Source organism: Erinaceus europaeus, chromosome 3 (assembly GCF_950295315.1).
Source record: "Erinaceus europaeus chromosome 3, mEriEur2.1, whole genome shotgun sequence".
NCBI classification, from domain to species: domain Eukaryota; kingdom Metazoa; phylum Chordata; class Mammalia; order Eulipotyphla; family Erinaceidae; genus Erinaceus; species Erinaceus europaeus.
The window spans coordinates 53,148,692-53,174,043 of record NC_080164.1 but is presented as its reverse complement, the minus strand read 5'-3'; the positions used below and the strand labels follow the sequence as shown (position 1 = coordinate 53,174,043).

General features: G+C 36.8%; 1 protein-coding gene across 3 annotated transcripts in view; it reads left to right on the top strand.

Annotated features, from left to right (window-relative positions):
* UGP2 (UDP-glucose pyrophosphorylase 2) overlaps positions 1-25,352 on the top strand; it is a 53,210-nt gene that overhangs the window by 9,907 nt on the left and 17,951 nt on the right. For 2 of the 3 annotated variants that reach the window (XM_016195428.2, XM_016195427.2), the window contains exons 2-3: positions 11,252-11,379; positions 12,832-12,939. In XM_016195428.2, coding sequence (XP_016050914.1) covers positions 11,266-11,379; positions 12,832-12,939 — 222 coding nt within the window. In that variant the 5' untranslated portion in view covers positions 11,252-11,265. Of the gene's footprint in view, positions 1-5,281; positions 5,316-11,251; positions 11,380-12,831; positions 12,940-25,352 lie in introns of those variants that run through there. The other variant, XM_060187198.1, reaches the window with a different exon arrangement.

Here is a 25,352-nt window from a genome sequence, read left to right as displayed (position 1 = left end):
TGATTTACAATATTATAAGAAAATAGCTCCATACCACTCTCACCATCAAAGTTCTGTGCCCCACCCCAAGATAATCACCATAGTTTCCCCAATGTCTTAGATATGGGTAGACTTTTTTTTTCAAGTTCACATATTTTAAATTTCTATATTCCACATATGAGAGAATTCATCCAGTAATTGTCCTTCACTTCCTTACATAGTTCACTAAGCATTATCACCTCCAGTTGCATCCATTTTTTCCTGAAGGACACAATATCATCTTCTTAAGTATGTTTCATAACTTTTATCCAGTCATCTGTTGATAGGCATTTAGATTGTTTCCATATTTTAGCTATTGTGAATAATGCAGCTTTGGACATGGGGGTATGTATATCTCTTCAAATGAAGTGTTTTTATGTCATTTGGATCAGTGCTTAAGACCATTATTGCTGGATCATCAGGTGTTGTAAACATTTTCTTATTTAATTATTCTACATATTGTTCTCCATAATGGCTGCACCAGTTTGCATTCCTGCCAGCAGTGTAATAGAGTTCTTCTTCACATCTTTTCCAACATTTATCATTTCCCATTTTGTTGATAAAGGCCATTCTCACAGGTGTGAGATGGAATTTCATTGTGGTTTTAATTTGTGTTTCTCTAATGATGAGTGTAACATGCATTTTTCAACTGTTGTATAAGTAGAAAAAAAGCAATTTATCTACTTACTGTCCATGGATATCTGGAACTTCTACTGTTACATTTCTGTACATGTGTCATGATACACATGTTTTTATTTTATTTTATGTTTAGATAGAGACAGAGGCAGCAAGGCAGAGAGAGAGAGGAGGTCAGACTTGAACCTGAGTAATACATATGTCAAAACAGCACCCAGCCCAAGTGAGCATTTTCACTGGCCCAATATACAGTTTAAACATTGACTTGAGTATATAACCACAAAGGCATAATTACATTTTATATGGTGATGCCTACTTGTTTCTCAAAATGTCCTTGTTATTTTATTTATCTACTGACAGGCTATAAGGATTTTCCTCAGTCTACTCTTCTCCAACATTTTATGTTTTAGATTTCTTAATTCATTTTTTTCTCCTTTTTGGAGGAAAATAATTTATAAGACTGTTGTAACGTGTGTGCAGTTTCTTATGCCCCCCCACCCCCTATTCTACAATCATAACACTATACTCATGACTACCTGAGATCTTTCACCATTGATCATTGAGTCCGTAATCCCCCCCTCAGCCATCTCCCAGCTCCCTCCCAACCTTAAAGCTGAATTTGCTGCAATAGTTAGACCATAGCTAGTTTCACCTTATTTTATTCCTTTTTGTCTAAGTCTCACCTATAAGTGAGATTATCCAATATTCTGCTTTTCCTTCTGGCCTATCTCACTTACCATAAATCCTTAAAATGAAATTGAAGTTTTTCTAAAGACTAGTATCCTTTTCATGCAGTCTACATTTTCATTTCTAAATTTTCCTATTTTAATTGTGGAATAGTAATGCTTTTATTGTGGACATCTTGGTCTTGGGTAATTTAATGTATTCCAGGCATAATAATTTTTAATTGCAAGCAGATTTGTAGATATCTAATATTCTACACCAGGCAGATTAAATTCTCTGAAAGCTAGCTTGCTAAAATATTGAAAAGAAGCTAAACTTTTTGTGCCTTTTGACTGGACTTACTGGTGTGCAACTGAATTATCCTCCATTAAAAGCTGGTTTCTCAGTTCTCTTGACTGGTGATACAGTCACCTCCTTTAGTTTGTTGCAGCTGTTGTCTAGAACTCAGATTCTGTCTCTACAAACAGTCCCATTGTTTATTTTCCTTGGCCATTGCCAAATGAAGTCAGTTGTGCCCCAAACCATTTAGACAATTAAGAATTGCCTTTGAGAATCATGGAAACATTGGCTATATTGTCTTAATTAACTTACATAAACAACATTTCATTTTATAAAGCACATCTAGATATATATTAGCTTTTTGTACATAAGCAAAAAAAATGCCTTATTTTTTTTTCCCCCTCCAGGGTTATTGCTGGGCTAGTGCCTGCACCACGAATCCACCGCTCCTGGGGGCCATTTTTCCCCCCTTTGTTGCCCTTGTTGTTGTAGCCTCGTTGTGGTTATAATTATTGCCCTTGTTGACGCTATTCGTTGTTGGATAGGACAGAGAGAAATGGAGAGAGGAGGGGAAGACAGAGAGGGGGAGAGAAAGAGAGACACCTGCAGACCTGCTCTACCGCCTGTGAAGTGACTCCCCTGCAGGTGGGGAGCCGGGGGCTCGAACCGGGATCCTTACTCCGGTCCTTGCGCTTTGCGCCACCGCCCGTCCCCCAAGAATTCCTTATTTTTTTATGATTTCACTTGTATCTTTAGAACATTCTAGTCATTGTATACATGTATATGAACTGGTCATATTACCTAGTCTAGTTTTTAATTGTTAGAAATATTTTACTAGGAAACACTTCAAGAACATCCCCTTTAAGAATCTCTCATTGCTTCTTAGTGCCAAAGACTTGCACACAAGATGACTGACATTTTTGTTTCCTTTGGTTGCTGCCTCAGTAAAGGGTGATTTAAAATTTCACTTATAACTACCTGAAATTTAAAAAATTCCAAAGATTATTGGAAAAGAGAACAACATAGTTCTCTGCACTGTTTTGTGTTCATTTACTCCAATGATACAATGCTTGTCCTGGGTAATAAAATATTTATAGAGTGCACTAAGGATTTCTTTGATTTTTCATTGCCCGGAGAACAAGCAGTATAGAAGGAAAAATTGAGAAGCTTATCCTGATATGTAGTTTTAACTTCATCTTACATAACTAATATAGTTGAGTTCTTAATGATTTCATTCAGATTTACTTCCATATACAAGGAAGTGACAAATCATGCAAATATGCTATAACCCATAAAGGGGAGACCTTACTCAAGGAAGGAGAATTTGGATACCAGGCAGTCAGGCTTGCATTTTGCCACAGTGTCTTTGGGCAAGCCAACATCTCTAGTTCTTTTTCATCTCCAGGGTAAGGGAATTGAGCTCACTAACTAAATTTAAAGTCTTTTAGTTTTAAAGTTTTCTTTAAATGCACATACACCAAATTATAGTGCCTGCCAAATTATATTGAGTTAAATACTAAAAGATTATATAAAACTATATAAAGCAAGTAATTTATTTTTCTTGTCCTATGATTGACATGATTATGTTTTTCCTACATTAAATCAAGATATAAAAATGTCCAATTTTGTTCTCTGAAGTGAGTGAAAAAAATTTACTGGCATTTACCCAGGATAATAAAGATTTTGAGAAAAAAATGTAAGAGCTTATTTTGTCTAGACTTCTACAAGTTTGGAATTTTTTTTTTTTTTACTTCTTCCTTGTTTCTTGATTTAAAAATTAGATTTTCCAGGTGGGGGAGAGAGCATAATAGCTATACAAAGAGACTCTTATGCCTGAGACTCCAAGATTTTAGGTTAAATTTCCTACACCACAATAAGCCAGAGCTGAGCAGTGCTCTGGTAAAAATTAAATAATAAATAAATAATATTTTTCTTAAGAAATCTTATAAACTTCATACAATCAGCAGTCAGTGCTTTCTTAATCCTGCCTCCCTATAACCGGAAATCATGGCTCTTGAGTTTTTAGTTTGACTTTATCTGGTACTTTCTTCACTAGACTAGACTCTCCCTCTTTAGTCAATATTCAGCATGTAGCTGGATTACAAAAGCTATTTATTTAATAAAAATAGTGTGTGTGCTATGTCTTAACTCTATACTAAGCAGTGGGAATGAAATAATGAATGAAAGAAAAATGATATAGTCTTTGAGATTATAATCTGTTGGGTAAAACAGACATTGAATATAATTTATTTTTAAATTATTACTTTGCCACCAGGGTTATCACTGGGGCTTGGTGCCAACACTATGAACCCACTTATCCTGGTAGCCATTTTTTCATTTTTATTGGATAGGACTGAAATAAATTGAAAGAGGAAGGGGTGACAGAGAGAGAGACAGAGAGACACCTGCTTTATTGCTTGTGAAGGGACCCTCCCCCCGCAGGTGGGGAGCCAGGGGCTTGTATCAGGATCCCTCCACTTCTGCACTACCAGCCCAGTATTGAATACAATTTAAAATGTTTGATGTTACCAAATACAAAGACTTACTATGTGATTGTGTTAGAGACAATGTACAGCTTAGAAAGATATCTATGGGGGGCCGGGCGGTAGCACAGCGGGTTAAGCGCACATGGCGCAAAGCACAAGGACCAGTGTAAGGATCTCGGTTCGAGCCTCCCACTCCCCACCTGCAGGGGAGTCGCTTCACAGGCGGTGAAGCAGGTCTGCAGGTGTTTATCTTTCTCTCCCCCTCTATGCCTTCCCCTCCCGTCTCCATTTCTCTCTGTCCTATCCGACAGCAACGACAACAATAATAGTAACAACGACACCAATAAACAACAAGGGCAACAAAAGGGAAAAAAACTTGCCTCCGTGAGCGGTGGATTCGTGGTGCAGGCACCGAGCCCCGGCGATAACCCTGGAGGCAAAAAAAAAAAAAAAAAGCTATCTAGGAAAAGGTTAATTTTAAACTGAACTCAACAAATAATATATTAGTGGCTGATAGAATTTGTCTTGACTTCCAGCTTATTTGCATTATTAAGTATCTATGTATTTGCTAGGTCCAGAGCTGGGTGCTTGGAAAATTTGGATAGCAATTTAAGGTGTGTACTTAAAGTATTGTGCACAGACATTGAAGAATTAAAATTTGGTGATTGTTTGACATAGTGAAGCATCAGGAAGGATTAAAATTTCTACATGAAAGAGTTGGGATAGAGAAGGGCTCCTTGGGATGTTCAGAAAATACCCTCTAGAATAGTAAGAATGTCACTCCCAAAATGGCAGAAGCTAATTAATTACATCACAACGTTGAGCCATTGGGGGCTGAAATATGAGGGAGGTGTCCTGGAAAACAAGATAAATCTCATATCTTTAGAATTTACACTGGGCCATTAATATCTATTTTGCTCACTTCTCTAATAATATTGAATGACATTTGAGATGGTTTATAATAGTGAGAATGCTTTAAATTTCATGGAGCAGAAAAGCACAACTCAGCTGACTTAAAAAATGAAGGACCTGCATGTCATATGAATCTTGAAATAGGTTGGCTAATTCAGTATAAAGATTGCATCAGTGTTCCCTTCTCTCTGCTATATTCTCTTAAGCATAACTGTCTCATTCTTTGGTTAACTTCCTTCAAGGTCACTAAGTAGCAGAAGAAAGAGGCGGACATATTTATTATGTCCAAGTGTGGAAAAGGTACTATTTCTTCTCATGAGTCTCTTTTTTTCAGCGAGGAATGCCTTTCTTCAAAGTTTGGCAAACTATACCCCTGTGGCTCACTGACCAGAATCATATTAAATTCCATGCTTTAACTAATAACTGGGAATGCTTTAGGCCATTCTGGGCCTGGTGCCAATTATGAAGCACATGTCCTTGGGGCAGATCAGGAAGGAAGAATGAGGAACATGAGGGCTACAAATATAGTAAGACAAATGGCTTATAATCTATATCAGAGCTACTCTAAAAGTAATACTGGCAGCATTTGCTTATTAGGAATGCATATCCTCCTCACTACAGACCCAAGGCTAGTGAGCTTTAATTGCTCATAAGTCATTATTTGTCCTTAAGTTTATTCATGGTTATTTCTAGATATACTACATTCTTGGAGGAGGGTGTTATTTATTTATTTTTGGTTATGAATCTTTTTCTGGTTTAAGATTGTGTGAGTTCAACCAAGTCTCTATTCTCTGATTATGTATACTCTCTGTGTGAGTTCAAGGAAAGTTGACTGTGAAGATCTAATAAGTGATAGGAGTTAACCTGGGGGCAATAGGGGTGGGCTCCCTATTTTACTCCTCTTGGTGTTCACTTTGCAACCTTTACATAGCCTGTTTATTGTGAAGTTAGCTTTTCACTTTAAAATGTGAAGCTGTTTTGTTTGTGTCAGGGAAGGGTATGTCGTGGACATTTCTTAGTTGCCAAAGTTGAATGAAATGAAATACTTAAGATGAAAACATTTACATATTAGATTCAGTATTTCTCACCTATTGATTTTATTACTTCTCTGTCTCTTGTTTCTTTTTCTTCCCCTCTCCTTCTCTTTTTAAATTTTTTATATTTATTTATTTTCCCTTTCATTGCCCTTGTTTTTTATTGTTGCAGTTATTATTGTTGTTGTTATTGATGTCATTGTTGGATAGGACAGAGAGAAGTGGAGAGAGGAGAGGAAGACAGAGAGGGGGAAAGTAAGATAGACACCTGCAGACCTGCTTCACCACTTGTGAAGCGACTCCTCTACAGGTGGGGAGCCATGGGCTCGAACTGGTATCTTTATGCCAGTGCTTGAGCTTTGCGCCATGTGCACTTAACTCGCTGTGCTACCGCCCGACTCCCTCCTTTTTTTTTTTTTCTCCATTTGAATAGTGGACAGTCCATGATGTTGAAATTTTAGTTCTGGTGAACAAGGAAGAATTATGAAATTGAGGTTGGGGAAAAAACCTATTTAAAAAATCTATTATTTCTAGCCAAAATTTTAAAATATAAGTCAACCAAAACAATTCTAGTAAGTCCAATATTATGTTATAGTGAGTTTCCTTACATTCCGTAGGTCAAGTGAAGATGTTCTTATAGAAATACTTTTGAAGGAGAATGCTACTTAGAGATTTTGTGTCAGGAATTAAAGAGAACCAAATCAGGAAGGGAAAATGAGCAGGCTGTTCCCACCTCACTGTGACAGGATGTGGCTCAGAACAAATACGCTTTGCTTATGGGCTATAGTATTAGCTTGCTTTGTGACCTTGCATAAGTGATTTAACTATTCAACCTCAGTTTTCTCATGTGTAAAATGACAAAAGGAGATTAAATGTTCCCTCTCATCTCTAAAAATGTTTTGATTTGTGACTGAGATAATTAAATATTTGGTACTTAATACATTCTATGTCTATATGTCTGTATATAGAAAGGTCAATTCTGGGCGTCGGGCGGTGGCACAGTGGGTTAAGCGCATGTGGCGCAAAGCGCAGGGATCGGCGTAAGGATCCCGGTTCGAGCCCCCGGCTCCCCACCTGCAGGGGAGTCGCTTCACAGGCGGTGAAGCTTGTCTGCAGGTGTCTCTCTTTCTCTCCCCTTCTCTGTCTTCCCCTCCTCTCTCCATTTCTCTCTGTCCTATCCAACAACGAATTGCATCAACAAGGGCAATAATAATAACCACAATGAAGCTACAACAAGGGCAACAAAAGGGGGAAAAAATGGCCTCCAGGAGCGGTGGATTCATGGTGCAGGCACCGAGCCCAGCAATAACCCTGGAGGAGGAAAAAGAAAAAAAAAAAAAAAGGTCAATTCTGGGAGTCGGGCTGTAGCGCAGTGGGTTAAGTGCAGGTGGTGCTAAGCCGAAGGACCGGTGTCAGAATCCCGGTTCGAGCCCCCGGCTCCCCACCTGCAGGCAGGTCCCTTCACAAGCGGTGAAGCAGGTCTGCAGGTGTCTTTCTCTCCCCCTCTCTGTCTTCCCCTCCTCTCTCCATTTCTCTCTGTCCTATCCAACAACAACAATAATAGCTACAACAATAAAACAAGGGCAACAAAAGGGAATAAATAAATAAAATAAATAAATAAATAAATAAAAAGAAAGGTCAATTCTTTATTGCTAGGAAGTGAGGACAAAACAATTTAGGGGTTTAGAAATCTTGTATTATTTAGGGGATTCTTTAATTGACCTTCCCTTTGAAACACAGCTGTTATTGCCAGAAGTGTAACCTGAGAATGTTAAGTCAAGGAGAGTTTATAAGTCGGTATGTCCTACAAGAAATGTTAGACCCTTCTTTAAAAAACAATCAGAATGGATAGGGAGGATACTGTAAAGGAAAGTTATTTCTAGCTCTGTGCCTCCTTGTTTGTAGCAGGTGCTTAAAGTAGAGGCTCTTATTTATTAAGTACACATTCGTATTCTTTATTCTTGAGTATTCATTATTCTTTAAAAACCCTTCCTTACTTTAGATGCTATGACTGAATGTCATAGTTGGAGATGAGGTGAGAGATGACAGATTTGAAATGTTTGTTGTATAGCTGTTCATATTTTTAAAGGTGAATAGAAGAAGTACAAATTATTGTTCATTTGTATTTGATGCTTTCTCAAATAAGTGAAGGAATAAAGTTTAGGTGTGTTACAGTTTGAGTTTGAAGCTGTGTCTGTGTTTTCTTGAATCTGAAGTTGGACCCACTGCAAATGACAGTGACCACCTGTAGTAGCAGTGTGATCTTTCACCCAACTTTTCTTAGTTTGGCTTGGTAGAGATGATACTGACAGGAATTTTGTGTGTGTTTGATCTTAAATAATGTACCTTGGCAGGCTTACTCCCCAGAATCTCTTTCTTTCCCTTTTTTTGGCCTGTTCTTATTTAGACATATCTGACAACTACTGTAGTTATTTTTAAACTTTGCAGTTACATTGAGTTTAATTTCACTTTGGCATTTTCCCAAAACATAAGTAAGTTAAATTTTCCAGTGCTTGTTATTTAGAATATGAGTGTGAATGCTGGCAGCAAGACTGTATATGTAAATCTGAGAAAAAAACTTATTACATAGTTTTAAAATTATTATATAGTTACTTCTTGACTTGCTTTAATCTATCTGTGACACAGAGAATCAATTCATATGTCTTTTAATTGAGGTTTTATGTATTTAGAGTTTTCTTTCAAATTATTTCCTGGACATTAATGTGGACTGGCATAGAAATTTGGGCAGAGGCATTCCAAGTGATAGGTTCGTTGGGTTGGTGACAATCTGTGACAAATTTTAAATAACACTTAAATATGCCAGGGGATAAGCACATGTGGGTGACATTAATTTTAGTTTAAACTAAATGCTATAGGAGTTCTTTTTTTTTTTCCTTCTGATCTTTAGTTTATTCATTAATAAAGCATGAGTATTAAACTGAACTCTAATAAAAGCTAAGGTCATAAAAAAAATAAAAGCTAAGGTCGGAAATTTTTTTAAACATTTTTTTTAAATGTTCTTATTGGCGGATTAATGGTTTACAGTCAACAGTAAAATACAATAGTTTGTACATGCATAACATTTCCCAGTTTTCCAAATAACTACTAAGCCCCCAGTAGGTTCTCCTCTGCCATCATATTCCAGATAAGGTCAGATCTTTCATTTTTGTGAAGTTACAGAGACTAGGAATTAGTTGGGTAAGATTTTAGAGATTATTTAAAAATTTTCAGTCACATTCCAGGTAAACACTTTCTACAGGAATTCTTAATTACAGCAGTTATGCAAACTTTGGTGGTGGATATAGTGTGGAAGTATGCTTCTGTAATCTTAGAATCTTCTAAACCACTGTTTAATCAGTAATAAAATTTATATTTAAAATATTAAGTTATATAAATGAATTATATGTGTGTGTTGTACAACTTATAATAAAATTACTATTTATGGAAATGCATTCAGATTATTTAATGGGACATACAGTAGTGTCTCATTTCACAAAGAATATTTGTGAACCAGAATTTGGGTCACTTTGGTAGTTTTACTAAAGTTTATAAACTTGGTTATGTTGGGGTTTGTATCTCTAAAAAGAATGTAAGTGAAAATGGTTATTTTAAGATTAGATTGTGTGAGCTCAACTGAATTTTCTTGGATTTTTTTCTCTTGAATTTTAATATGAAAAGTATGTAAAAATAATTTCTAAGAATTTTGTTAAATATTCCAAGATAAAATTTAAATTTTAAGAACAGTTTTAGGTATTTGGAAGAAGTGTTGTTTACACTAAGTAAAAAACAACTGCCTACGGAGGTTTTACAAATGTCTTCACTAAAAAGTATTTTTAAAGTATTATGTTTAAACCTCCAATAAATGAAGAAAGTAGAATATTATATTGACTTTAGTTCTGCCTATATAAATGTCATACGCTGTCCAGAATTTACAGTGTGTGGGAGTGGGAATTAAAAAAATTTTTTTTTAATCTTTATTTTTAGGATAGAGACAGCCAGAAATTGAGAGGAAGGGGAAGATAGGGATACAGAGAGACACCTACAGTCCTGCTTCACCACTTGTGAAGCTTTCCCCCTGCAGTTGGGGACGGGGGGGGGGGGGGGGGTTTGAACCTGTGTCCTTGCACACTGTAACATGTGAGCTCAACCAGGTGTGCCACCACCCAGCCCCAGGAATGGTTTTTTTATAGGCATATTGAAATCTGGTTATGTTGAATTAACAAACATTTTGTATAATTAATAAGATATCAAATAAGATGTTTAAATACAAGCTTCAAAAATACATGTATAAGGTAAGATTGAGTTAGGTACTAAGAATAAAAGAGGAAGGAGGATGAATCTGTCCCTTATTTTGTAAGTAGTAGACTGGATAGTTATTATTTAGTATATAAAACAAGCTGTGTTGGCATTTTTCCCCAATGTACTTTGACCTGGGATGTTTTCTTTTTTCTGTATTTTTTTAATTTTGCTTATTTTCATTGGACAAGGATTTCTGTCACCTTGAATAAGATACCATCTGTCACAGAGGTACCTAGCTATGCCAAAAACCCTGACAGTCTTGTCTGACACAGATAAGCACAGATAAGAAAAGTCTTTGCTGAAATTAGGAACTAGAAATTAGGAGGCTGCCTTGTGCCTTTCTCTCTGTATCATGGAAAGTTTGATACTAGGGAACTAGAGATATCTTAGAATTGTAGTAAGGAATATTAACTAGACTGATTCCCCTTCCAAAGTGGAGAGGATTCCATACCTTTTTTATCTAGTCTGAAGGAGGAAAAGAAGAATCTTCTGCTTCAATTGCTGAATCTTTTCATGAGGTAGCACTTCCTTAAGGGCATGTTTCACAAAGCATTATTTCAGTTGCCTCATCTTTCTTGATATAATTGCTAATGCAGGAATGGAAGTATATGCACAAATGAAAATTAGTATTTTTATTTCATTTTGACTCGCTTCCTCAAAGTGCTTAATCAAGATTTATGGTACATGATTAAAAAATAGAGATGTACTAAATAGTCCAATTTGAGTGATATGATTGTATAGTCCTAATTAGTAGACTCTGCTGAAATTATGTGAAAGGTTGATAGGACTATAGGACCAACCAGGCTCTATTCATTTGTTGAAACACTAGAATAAATCTGTTGTAACTTATCAGCTGTTTGAATGACTGGTTTTTCAGTTGGTGGTCTTATATTTTGTTTTAAGATCTTAGCAAAGCAATGTCTCAAGATGGTGCTTCCCAGTTCCAAGAAGTCATTCGACAAGAGCTAGAATTATCTGTAAAGAAAGAACTAGAAAAAATACTCAATACAGCACCATCACATGAGTTGGAGGTAAATATGATTTTCTTGTTGTTGTACTTATTTTCTTCCATCTAAATGCTGAATATCTGTTGCTGATGCTGGTTATCTAGCTGAAATAAGCACAATATATAATGATAACATAAATTGGGATTGCTTAACAATTAAGGATTTAAAAAAAATTATTATTGCTACCATGGGCTCAGTGTCTGCAACTATGAATCTACCATTCCCCACCACCATTTTTTTCTTTTCTTCTTTATTTGATAAGGGCAGAGAGAAGCTTTGAGTGAAGGGGAAATAGAGAGAGAAAGAGAAAGATACCTGTGGTCCTGCTTTACTGCTCTTGATGTTTCCTCCATGCAGGTGGGGACTGGTGGTTTGAACCTAAGTCCTGGTGTGCTAACATTCGCACTCAACAGAGTGTGCCACCACCTAGTCTGTCCCCTGAACAGTTAAGGTTTTTTTTTTTTTTGACATCTATTAATTATAAACCATTGCCTTTTCTTTTATTCTATAATGTTGCTAATGTATTAAAAAATCAGAACAAAATCATACCTTATTCTTTGTTTTGATGTCTTTTGCTTAGGGACTTTATACTGTGCTTGCCTTTTCCAAAGAGCCAATTCTAATAGAATTGTATTTTGACCTGTATAATAGATTTTCCATGATAGGCAGATGTTTGATTTTTTAAAACTAATGAACCAATAGATAATTTTTTACTGTTTTCATTTTCAAATTTTAATTTGTACTTAATGTTTTGAGGCTAGCTATATTTTGTTCTTTTTAATTCTTTTGGGGGAAGATTAATTTTTACTTAAGAGAAGTAGTTGGAATTCTCATAGACCAAGTCATATTCAGACTTACATGTTATTGGTGATTGAGAAGGGTTACTATTACTTTTTTTGTATTCTTTTCAATGTAGTCCTTATTAGTTTTTATTTTTATTCAAATTGTGGAATTAAAAAGTATCTGCGGGAGTCGGGTGGTAGCATAGCGGGTTTAGCGCAGGTGGCGCAAAGCACAAGGACCAGCATAAGGATCCTGGTTCAAGCCCCTGGCTCCCCACCTGCAGGGGAGCCACTTCACCAGTGGTGAAGCAGGTCTGCAGGTGTCTGTCTTTCTCTCCTCCTCTCTGTCTTCTCCTCCTCTCTCCATTTCTGTCTGTCCCATCCAACAATGACAAAATCAATAACTACAACAATAAAATAACTACAATCAATAACTACAACAATAAAACAACAAGAGCAACAAAAGGGAATAAATAAATATTTTAAAAGTATCTGCTTTATTTTATGTTCTAATAGTATAAAATTTAATTGAAAGATTTTTATTTATTCAGCTTTGCATGACAGGGATTGAGCTCAGGGCATTATACATACAAAGCATGTCCTTTACTACTGAGTTACATCCCTGACCTCAAAAGCTATTTACATGTATAATATGACATTCTTACAGCTTAAACAATGTCTTCTGTTCTCATAGCACACTAAAAAAGACCTTGATGGATTTCGGAAGCTATTTCATAGATTTTTGCAAGAAAAGGGCCCTTCTGTAGATTGGGGAAAAATCCAGAGACCTCCAGAAGATTCGGTAAGTTTTAGATAAAATAAGTTAAGATAATTTAGGATATTGGTTTAACTCTGGTGCTGGGGTAGTATAGAGAATTTATAGGAATAATTACTTTCCCACCATCAAGCACTAGGACTCCAATGCCTCCATCCCCAACTCCCCCAGAGCCCTTTGCTCTGGTGCAAGTATTTTGCAGACCCCTATCCCAGGGAGATGAAAATTGTACCCATGGTGTCAACAACTATACTGTAACCCATTAACCCCCCCCAATGAAGAAAAAAAAATTGAGGAAAAAAAGTCATTACTTTAGACATAGACATATGTTATTTTGCATCTTGTCTTTCATGCTAAAGTTGCAGTCTTCAACTACTTTCTTGCTCAAGAAGATTCTTTTTGCTGACAGATTCTTTAAATCCCTAATTTAAACCCAGTTATTACCTGTCTGGTGGTGGTGACCTCAGGTGATAACATCTGAAAAAATGTTCTTTTAGAAAGACTTTTTAAATTTGGATAGGAATATAAGTCCCTGCTTGATTTATGGTTGTCATTGTTTTTGTTTTAAAGTCTTCAAAAGGGTATCAAAACTTTTTTTTTGAGACAGAGAATTAAATAAATGAAAGAAATTATGTGCAAATATGTAAACATGGTATTTAGTGTCAGTAGATTTTTTTGTTTTAATAACATTAGAACTTTCCTTATTTTTGTCTATTGGCATAAAAACAATAAGGTATTTACTTAAATGATAAGGTATTTTGAAATTTATACATTTGCAGGGTGATTATGTTCAGTTTTTTTAAGGTGAATTATAGAACATTGTGTATCTAATTTTTGTAAGACTACTGAGCAGCAGTTTTTCTAGGAATCTGACATGATATAACTAGAATGATTTCTCTGGGTACAGTGAATGATTGCCAATCACTTCCAATTAGTGGTAACACAAATACAGGAGAGAGAGAGAGAGAGAGTGTGTGTGTGTGTTTAAATGAAATCCTAAATGAACAAGTATTTCACAAATGGAAATAATGATCAAGACATTAAGAGATGCTAAATCTGAAATTTCCACTTAAGGGAAACACTAATGGTGGAAGACTGGGACAAAATATTAAAACTATGCTTCATTATATAGCTCTGTTTATTTAGATTTTTTGGCTTTACAAAAATCTTAGTCCATATGGTAACAAATGCTTATTATTTTTTTTGTTTTTTAATTGTAATAACCCTTATAAGCTTAATCAGCATTTTGATTGAGAATAACTTCTGTTTCTTTAAATGTTAAGTTTACTGAAGCATAATTTACATATAGTAAAATTTGCCTTTTTAATGTACAATATTAGAAAATGCATATAGCCATGTAACTACTATCACAACTAGGATATAGAACTTTTCTATCTTCTCTAACAATCCTCTTGTGCTACTTAGAAAATGCTGCTTCTTAAACTCTGTAAAGCCTCTGGATCATACTTTTCCACTTTCCTTAAACATACAAGTGAAATTAAGTATGTATCTTTCTAAATTCTTGTCTTTTCCTTTATTCAGATTTACATAAAGGAAGAGGTCAGGATCCTGAGCTATACCATCTGGTCTTAATCTTATAGCCTTTGTCCACCTATACCTACCTGTTAATCTTCCTTAGAACTTTGTTTCATAACCTTCCTCCTCACCTTTATTTTTCTAGGCTGCTCCAACAATATGAAGTATATAACAATGCACTTTATACTTCTTTAGTCCCTAGTTAATCATTATTTCAGAAAGCTAGTATACAGTATAAACAGGATGATGTTAGAGACTTAAATGTTATCTTTCAGGGAATTTGGGATTATCATAGCTATTTTGGACTGTGTTTTTCTTTTTCTTTCCCTATAGTTAGTCTAATAGGAGTGTTAGTTTTTAGGAGAGATCCAGGATGACTTTAGTAAAGGGCTAGTGTATGTCACATGTCTGCTATGTGATATAAACAGAAGTTGCCTTTAATTAATTAATTCATTTATTTATTTATAAAATGGAAACGCTGGCAAGACCATAGGATAAGAGGGGTACAGTTCCCAACACCAGAGCCCCGTATCCCATCCCCTCCCCTGATAGCTTTCCTGTTCTTTAACCCTCTGGGAGTATGGACCCAGGGTCATTATGGGGTGCAGAAGGTGGAAGGTCTGGCTTCTGTAATTGCTTCTCCATTGAACATGGGCATTGACAGATTGATCTATACTCCCAGCCTTGTCTTTCTCTTTCCCTAGTGGGTCAGAACTCTGGGAAAGCAGGGCTCCAGGACACATTGACGGGGTCATTTATCCAGGCAAGTCAGGTTGGCATCATGAAATTGTCTTTGAACCACCCATCCCCTCTACTAGGACTAGTTTCCATCCCCCTGATCACCTGCCTTTGTTCTTTATGATCTACATCAAAGTGAAATGATCTTTGAAAATTACAACTTTAGCTGATAAAGATATGTATCAAATGTTTCATGAAGTTGGCTAATTTTATGACATTAGTCAAAGTCTGTGAACTCTGTCTACCTATCTTTCTTTTACTACCTGAGAAAAAAGTCGGCTCAGAGTAGAAAAGCCATGGTGACAAGAACAAAAAGATTGTGAGCTGTTTGAATTTTTCTTTTACTTATTTATAAAAAGGAAACCTTTACAAAACCATAGGATATGAAGGGTACAACTCCACACAATTCCCACCACCAGATCTCCATATCCCATCCACTCCTCTGATAGCTTTCTTATTCTTTAACCCTTTGGGAGTATGGACCCAAGATCCTTGTGGGATGCAGAAGGTGGAAGGTCTGGCATCTATAATTGCTTCCCCACTGAACATAGGCGTTGACAGGTCGATCCATACTCCCAGCTTCCTTTCTCTTTCCCTAGTGGGGCAGGGCTCTGGGGAAGCAGAGCTCCAGGACACATTGGTAGGGTTGTCTGTCCAGGGAAGTCTGGTCGGCATCATGCTAGCATCTGAAACCTGGTGGCTGAAAAGAGGGTTAACATACAAAGCCAAACAAATTGTTGAACATTCATGGGCCTAAAGGCTGGAATAGTGCAGATGAAGAGTTGGAGTCTTCTCCATTTTGTAGATAGCTAGTAGGCATATTTTAGTTATATTCCAAAAGGCCTGTGGCTATACTAGTTTTTGTTTTTTTCCCCTGAGCCTGAAATTTGATATGCATGTGGATCCAAGTTATTGTCTGGGGAGATGATGTCATGACTGGAAAAGGACCAGAAAGCTGGATCAGGGAAGAGAGTAGCTCCCTAATATGGGAAAGGGGTGTACATAACCATCTGTATATATTACTTTTGTCTTTCACAGTTAAAAAATAGTAGCAAAAGGTCTTTGAACTTCCTATAAAGTTATCTGTAAGCTCATCAAACACGGATGAGGGTCAGTGGCAAAAGCACCCAGATCGCAGAAACCCCTTGGTAAACTGACTCTGGATTTGTATGTGGACAACCTAGATGCTGAGTTAGATAATTGAGCCAATTACTGCTTCTTGTCTCCTGGAAGCCATTGTTTGTCCTTCATCCTGCCTGCATCATCTCTTTTGTAACCTGAAATCCTTATTTATTTATTTATTTTCCCTTTTGTTGACCTTGTTGTTTTTTATTGTTGTTCTAGTTATTATTCTTGTTGTTATTGATATCATCATTGTTAGATAGGACAGAGAGAAATGGAGAGAAGAGGGGAAGACAGAGAGGGGGAGAGAAAGAGAAACACCTGCAGACCTGCTTTACCGCCTGTGAAGCGACTCCCCTGCAGGTGGGGAGCCGGGGGCTCAATCTGGGGTCTTTGTGCTTCATGCCATGTGTGCATAGCCCACTGCACTACCGCCCAACTCCCTGTAACCTGGAATTCTTGATGTGTTATATAATATGCTATAAAAAGGGTTCTGGCCCTTATGGAGGCAGTCCATTGTTTGTCCCTCTCCTTTAGTGGTACACATTCGATGGAGACACTTCAGGATCTTAACCAGACACATAACTTATGTCTCTGAGCAATCTTTTGGGGTTCATGTGTCACCCTGTTCCATGGGAGAACAGTGAGATAACACCAGAACCTCAATGTTTCTTCATCCTGTCCCTTTCACTCCTTCCGCAGAATCTTTTGCTTTGGTGCAATAAGCCACACCCAGTCCAAATTTCACCTTATGTCCTTTAAGTTCCACTTATAAGTGAGATCATTCAGTATTTGTCTTTCTCTTCCTGACTTGTACTCAACATGATGCCTTCAAGTTCTGACCACGATAGTACAAAGGAGATGGCTTCATTTTTAACAGCTGCATAGTACTCCAGTGTGTATATGTACCACAACTTTCTTAGCTATTTATCTGTCAAGACACATTTTTCTACGCTCTTGTTGTTTTGTTGTTCTTTCTGTTCATTTTTCATATTCTTGGCAATGAAATGACCATCTCCATCTTTTCCCCATTAGCTTCACCCTCCATTGAAGGGAGCTTGAGAGACTTTAAAGCATGACTTCCCCATCATTTCTTTTGTCTTTCCTTTGATAATATGTCTAACTATTCAAAGATGTACTCTACTTCTATTCAAACTTAAAATACCCTTACTTCTATTTGAATGTCTTCTAGAAACATTTAATAAATCTTTATTGAATAGCTACTTTTGATAGGCCTTTATCTAGATGCAAATGAACAATTCTAGTGGGAGAGATAAAAAAAACAATTCTGTAGAAAAAAAGTCTAAAAGGGTGGGGGAGATAGCGTAATGGTTGTGCAAACAGACTCTTATGCCTAAGGCTCCCAGGTGCCAGGTTCAGTGTACCACTATAAGCCAGAGCTGAGCAGTGTCCTGGTTTAAAAAAAAAAGAAAAATGTTAATGCACATGGCACAAAGCCTTAGGACCAGCCTAAGGATCCCATTCAAGCCCCCAGCTCCCCACCTGCAGGGGAGTCACTTCATAGGCAGTAGTAAAGCAGGTCTGCAGGTGTCTTGTCTTTCTCTCCCCCTCTGTCTTCCCCTCCTCTCATTTCTCTCTGTCCTATCCAACAATGAAAACATCAATAACAACAATAAAACAACAAGGACAACAAAGGGGAATAACTAAATAAATATTAAAAAAAAAAGAAAAATGTGTAAGTAAATAAGGTAGCTTTATAGACTGATTTCCTATTGATGCTCTCCTGGCCCCTTCTTACCCTCAGTAGTAATACAGTCCTTTCCTGATTTACTTGAGCCACTACATGAGACTATGATCTTCTTTATTCTTTACTTTTAGTATACGAATGTATCGAATACCTATTATTTTAATTATTGGGGATGCAAAAATAAAGACTTTTTTCTTTCTTAAAATTTTTTATCTTTATTTATTTATTTGGTAGAGACAGCTAGATATTGAGAGGGAAGGGAGTGGTAGAGAAGAGAGAGAGTGAGACAGACAGACACCTGCAGCCCTGCTTCACCACTCGCAAAGCTTTCCCCCTGCAGGTGGGGACTGGGGGCTCGAACCTGTGTCCTTGCATATTGTGACATGTGCATTCAACCAGGTGCACCACCACCTGACCCCAAAGACAGTATTTTTTCTTAAAGAACTTTCCATTTTTGTATAGTGCTTCCTCTGTATAAATGCTTGTAAAGATATGCATAAAAATGAATAGAGTGAGGAGTTTTCAGGTCCTGATACATGATGGTGGAGGAGGACCTTGGGAGGGGGTGTTTACAGTGTTCTGCAGAAAACTGAGATATTTTACACATGTACCAACAACTGTGTTTACTATTGACTCGAAACCCTTAATTTCCCCAATTAAAAAGATGAATGAGTAAGTGGAAAAGTCTGTTAAGCTGTAAAGCTCTGTCCAGCTGCCTGGAAGGCTAAAGGAATCAGTCACATTGGTAACTGAAATAGTTGATAACTGACTGTAATAGCAAACTAGTTTTGACATTTGTTTTAGTGGGGAGATATTTTTGCAAAGATGTGTTTATAAGTACGGTGAATAACAGTTTCAGAGACAAGGGACTAGCTTCCACAAAGCCAACTAGAAAAGCTCACTGGTGTTCTGTCATCTCTTTGGATGCTTGGGTCAATTATTTATAATCATATATTCTCTCCAGTGGAGTGACTTGTTCACCAGGTCATTTGCGTGTGTTTTAAAAATTGATGATGTCAAAAAAAATTGATGATGTCTACATTTGTTGTATTAATGTGATTAGGTTTTATATATACCAATGAAATGATGTTTTTTTTAAGTTCCTTACAAGTATGAAACACTGGGGGGAATTGCAGAAGTTTAGAATGATTCTTCTATATGTAGTTTGTTTCACAGATGACTAAGTTTTTAACCATTTTTAAATGTACACTTTAGTGTTCAATATATCTAATTGTTGTGCAGCCAATCTCCAGAATTTCATCTATAAAAAAATATATACTCACTAAACACCTCTCATTTTCTTCTATCCCCAAAGGAATGGTTGCCTCACCTCCTTGGCTGTCAGCTGTCTTTCTGCATGAATTTGGCAACTATAGATATGTAGATAGTGGACAAATTCATTTATCTTATATTTTCTTTCTGTTGATTTGAAAACTACTAGACTTCTGCTACCAGTCCCAGGTGTTCTTGTCAGTAGATTCTTGATATCAATATAAACTAAGGGAAACCTACTCTCTGAGTTCTTAGGGATTATGGAGTCATTTTCAGATATACTTGGTTTGCAGAAAATTTGAATTTTTCTAACTTCAAAAGACTAATTTAATTGAGCGTTTGGTAGTCCCTTTCTGTAAAGGGGCAGATAGTAGTATTTTGGACTTTATAGCAATATGATCTTTCATCATTAGTCACCTCAGTTACAGTAGAATGAAACTAATCACAGATAATATGTGGACTAATGAGAATGATTGTGTTTCAATAATATTGTATGAAAACAACAAGCCTGATTGTCCCACACTACAGTTTGGTGACAGCTATATAAAACTAGAGACAGACTGAATTAAATCCATTTTGGGTTTGTGACTTGAAGCAGATAGAAAAATTTATCAAATTTGTACTATTGATTTTAAGTTGTACTGTTATACTATTTACATATCACTATGACAGAATAAAAAAACTTAAGATCAAACAGAAATCTTATCACTGAAATTCAGTTTGGAAAGAATTTATCTTTTGTTGACTTTTTATATTAACTTAAACTGGAAAATAAATGACATCTCATAACTATAATTTTTATATTCTGTGAGTGAATTTCCACTGTAGTGAAGTAAATTATATGTAACAAGCTTTGTTTGGGGTGTGGTAATTGTACTTTTCTGAAAGAACATCCACTAACTTCTGATTTTCAGAAGTGTCAGATTGCTTTTAAAGCCTGACAATCACTGACCTAAACTGAGATGGGAAGGATGAAAAAAAAATAATTGGTGATGTCAGGTTGCATAAAGAGGAAAAGTACAGAAGCCCATAGGCAAGAGATGTGGTATATTAAAGAGCTCAGTGTACTATGTTCCTGGAGCACAATGTGTTGGTTGCAGTAGGAGAGGAAGGAGTGCAGATAAAAGAGTCTGATTGTAAGGCACCTTGTGAATCCTATATTTTAATTAGGATTAGATTGGCCCCATTTAATCATAAAACTCTACATCTAAACAATCAGTGGTTGTCACCAGGAATCTGAATTTATCTATCTTGCCCCTCTGTTATCTTTCATAGCTCCTCATGGTATCATATGGCTATCTAAATGAACAAGAATTATCTTGTCTCCATTTCATATAATAGGAAGGAGGAAGAATGGCACAGGCCCTTCTCCTTTGACAGAGATTTCCTTGAAATCTTTCAAGTCACTTCCCATTAATCATACTGATCAAACTTTGGCATGAATATCTGCAAGAGAGTTAGGGATATTTAGTCTTTTATCTGACACGATGATGTGCCCAGCTGAAAATGATGTGGAAGTTGGCAACTAATGACCTTTGTCTTGTCAAAATGCTTTATTTTGTAAATACTATAAGGAGCGAAGCATATTAAAATTCTCTTTACTAAAGATTATCACCTGTGAGTTATGGTGAGTAGGCTGGAGAGAGGTAAGGCTATCATAGAAACCACCCCAGTAACACAGGTTAAGTAATGAGTAGGGTGCTGACTGTGGCAACAGAGAGTTTCATGAAGCTGACATTAATTTTTAGATATGAGCAGGCTTGTGGCTCATCAACTAGGTGAGTATTGGTGCCACAGAGGTAGGGGTAATTATCATGTGATTGGAACAGATTGCTTGGGAAGAGTGCTGCTAGGAATGGACTTGAAAAGGAACAAAGGCAAAAAGAAACAAAGGCAGAAAGAGGAGGAGGAGGAAAGTGAAGGGTGTTGTCCTTGGAGTTAAGAGGAATAAAGTTTTTAGGACTTAAGGAATGGTGTGTCAAATTCAGCTGAAATAAGAGAAGTAAGATGTTGTTGATAGGACTTAGCATTAAGAAGGATGCTGGTGACTTCACTGAGAAGTTCATTGAATGATGGAGGAAACCAGTGGGTGAGGGACTTAAAGAGATATGAGAAGTTTCGCTTGTAAAAATAAGAAGAAACAAAGGGTATGTGTTTCTGTTTTGTTTCCTTTTATATGGTAAATAATTAAATATATTCGTGCTGATGGAAAGGAATAGAGAAAGAGGCTGATGAAAAAGACTGAATGACTAATGAAGTAGGGGTCTTGAAAGGTGCTCTTGGAGAGGTTGTCTGAGGGTAGGGGAAGAAACATGGATATTAGGAAGATTCTGAAGATCTGGTTCTGATGCTAGGAAGTTGAGGACATTCTCATATATAACTTATATTTACTTTATAAAACAGGTTGAGCTCATCTGGGTGGGTGATTGATAAAGTATTGGTAAGCCTGTTGGTGGACCATATGATAATGTGTATGATTTGCCAGCATTTCCTGTTTTTCTCCTCTCTCTCTCCCTTTCTTCCTCCCTCCCTCCCTTGTGTGTGTGTGTGTGTGGGGGGGGGGGGGGGGAGCACCTGGGGATTCAAAGCTTTTGCTGACTTTTTCAAACAGAAGGGAGAAACAGAGAGACAAAGGAAAAGAGTGTAAGATCCCACAGAATAGCTTTCTTCAATGCATTAAAGCCAGATTCAGACCCAGATTGCATGCATAATAAAGCAGCTACTTTACCCAGGTGAACTAGCTTTCTGGCCCTGCCAGCTTTTCCTTAATGAAAACACAAACACACACACACACACACACACACACACACACACACACGTATGTATGTGTATGTATGTATGTATGCATGTATAGGTGTGATTTTCTATCATTAGGTCAAATTAGAAGAGCTTTGAAGTGATCTAGATTTTGGTCATTGCCTTTAGAAATGTGAAACGAATAATATGCAAAAGTGTCTTGCACAGAACTTGGCACTTGGACACAGAGTAACAAAAATGTAGTGAATAAGCCTATGTTCTCACAACACTTCCTGTACATATGGAGCGTTATTCCAAACTTGTTTTACTGTTTACACTGCTTACTTTCTTTCAAACTTGTTTTTGTTAAAAAAGAAATCTTTCAGATGCAATAATCATACCCTTGTGAAATATAACAGGGCAGGTACTGTTAGCTTGTTTGGTGTATTTGGCACTGTCTCCAGGAATAGCACAAATATGCTACCAAGAACTGGGTTAAACCATCACTAATGAGAACAGCGTGTCCACAACTGTGTGATGAATTCAGCTTTTCTTCTAGCTGGAAACTAAGTTGTGAACAGACTTAGTAAGGGACAGATCACAGCAGAACTTTAAAAAGATCTTTAAAAAGTCAATTTTGATGGAAAAACTAGATTGATATTTTAGAGGCCAGAATGTTGTTTAAACTGTACTCTTTCATGTATTTCCTTTTTTCTCCTTTTCTCCAGAGGGAGCTGGATATTTGACCAATTATTTTTTCCCAGTGTGAAGAGAGCATGGATGGTGCACTCTCCTCCTGCATATTTCACAGGGGGCCTTTTGAGTTTCAGCTCCACTCTTCTGTAAATGTTGCCCTGCTGTATATTTAGTTGCAATAATGTTCTCAAACACTGAATTCTATGTATGTCTGAGAGAAAGAGTAATAGGATTATTCGATTTAAAAGACACAATGATCACCATAGTAACTGACTAAAATGATTCAATCCAGAGTACCACTGAGGCTGTGTCTGGCAGTGCATGGTGCTCCCTGTTGTCTCTGAGCACTATCCATCTTTGCCTGAGAAAACGTCTTTATGCATTCTTTTGAGGGAGAGGTGAGGGTGAATGTAGAGGGAAGGTCTAAACATTAGTCTCTGTGACTAGGTGTGTCTGGTCTAGCTTTTATTGCCAAGCAACTTTCAAATGCAGATCCCCTTGGCTTGTGGTAAGCTGGGTAGCATTGCTTGATGAAACCACTTGTGGTGGGTATAGGTAGCATACCAATGGAGAAAACTTTGGCAGTTAGGATGGAAAGCTGTGTTTACAAACCTCATTGAACCTGCAGTAAACTTTAGACAAAAATGTCTAAGTCTTGGAGACTATCAGTAGACTCAAGCTTTGGTAATTTTCTCTGTACATGTGTATGTGTGTTTGTGAGTGTACATGTATGTGCATGTACGACTGCGTGTGTGTCTGTTGGATATATGTCACTAAACACAGGTGAAAAGCCTACCATTACAAACTTCTAACAGTGGCACTTAATCATTACCTCTCACTTATATCTCTTCTCTCTTCATACATGCTACTTCACACTCTGTGTTTCTTCTATTTTCCTCCACAGCACCCCTCAAAACTCTTCTCTTGTTAAAAGCCAAGCTCCCCAGAAGGACTTGTATTTAACTAGCTGCTTTGAGGAGTAAATATAGCAAGACAATTATGCACTGTGGAAAGGACATAGAAGAAATATTATCCCTTAACATCTGTAGAAGCAAGGAACTAACTCTTTCCTTCCTACCCTAAGGCGTAAGGTTCTGTGCTTCTCTGCAATGACACATTTCTCACATAACTTAGAACACTCGTCTGGGTGCTAAACAAGTTTTGTACATGTGAATTGTCTGGACCTGTACGCATGAACGTTCAACTCAGTTTTGGGATTTAATGCTATGCTTGAGTGAACTCATTTCATTTGATACCTAAACCATGAAAAGTAATTCAGAATTATGCTTTAAATTTAACTTCACATTTAAGATATTTTCTTGTTTTGAATTAACATAATTTTCTAATATACTTGTAATACTTATTAAGTACACTTAGTATGCTAAATGGCCTAATGTTAAAATAATCATGAGGCCAAAACCTGTCACTATCAACAGAGTAAGTTTTGGGGATACAAGGAAAAAAAAGTGTTTGCCCTCCATAGACTGAGTCATTAGGAATTACTTTCTTAAGCAGTCTAGTAAAATGCATGTTTGGAAAATGGCCTTAATGGTTCACATCCCACTGTTTATATACTTCTCTCTGGAGGGTCATGTTGCTTAGTCTTGCTCTCTCTTGCCTTTTTTGGTCACCAGCTTCTTTTGATAAGAATAACTACTGATGGTGGCTCTTACCAGGAAGAATGACAATTCAGAATGCTTCATGCTCCTCACTATTAGTACCAAGCAAGAAAGTGTATTCATCTATATTTGATAGTTAATATTGTGTATTTCGGGAATCAGGCAGTGGCAGACCCAGTTAAGTGCACATATTACCATGCACAAGAATCTGAGTTTGAGATCTTGTCCCCCACCTGCAGGGAGGACACTTCACAGGCTTTGAAGCAGGTCTGTAGGTGTCTTTCTCCCTCTCTAGCTCCCCTCCCCTCTCAGTTTCTCTGTTCTGTCCTAGAGTTCATTCATGACACAAAAATACCATACCACACAGATTATTTAATATTAATGAACATATAGTAGAGCAAATAGCCAATGTTCACTGGGCACTTAATGTTTTTTTTTTCCAGTCCTCTTATATGTTACCTATTATATCATGATGTAACTGAATAGATCACTTAAGAAAGAAAAAAATGAATAGAAAATATATTACTATCTTAAAAAAAAAAAAGCTTTCATCTTGCTATGAGATGTTTAGACTTGCTTGTGTCTCTGCTTTGAACAAAAGAATGGGTTTCTGTGTGGCATTCCTTTCCTATGAGGAAGAAGCTGAAGATTAAGAGTCTAAGCTCACAGGAATAGGTAAGATACAGAGAGGAAAATAAGTGAGCCCTGACTCTTGGGTGGTTGTCTTTTGTTTTTTGCTACAAGACCATTTGTTGAAACAAGACATTTAATTTAAAACTTTTAATTCTATTTTATATAATGATGCCCAAAAGTTGATTTCTTAAGGAAGAAGTTCTACCCTTGTAATCTAGAAATATTAGCAAAAACTCTTTGCTACCTTTCACTGAAGGGCAAACTTATAACTGAGTGGAGAATAACAAGGAGCATTTTGGTTTTATTTTGTGTCTTTTTTGGAAGAACTGTAATGTATGATCATATATGTACTTCTTTTGAACTGAAGTACAGTCTTGGTG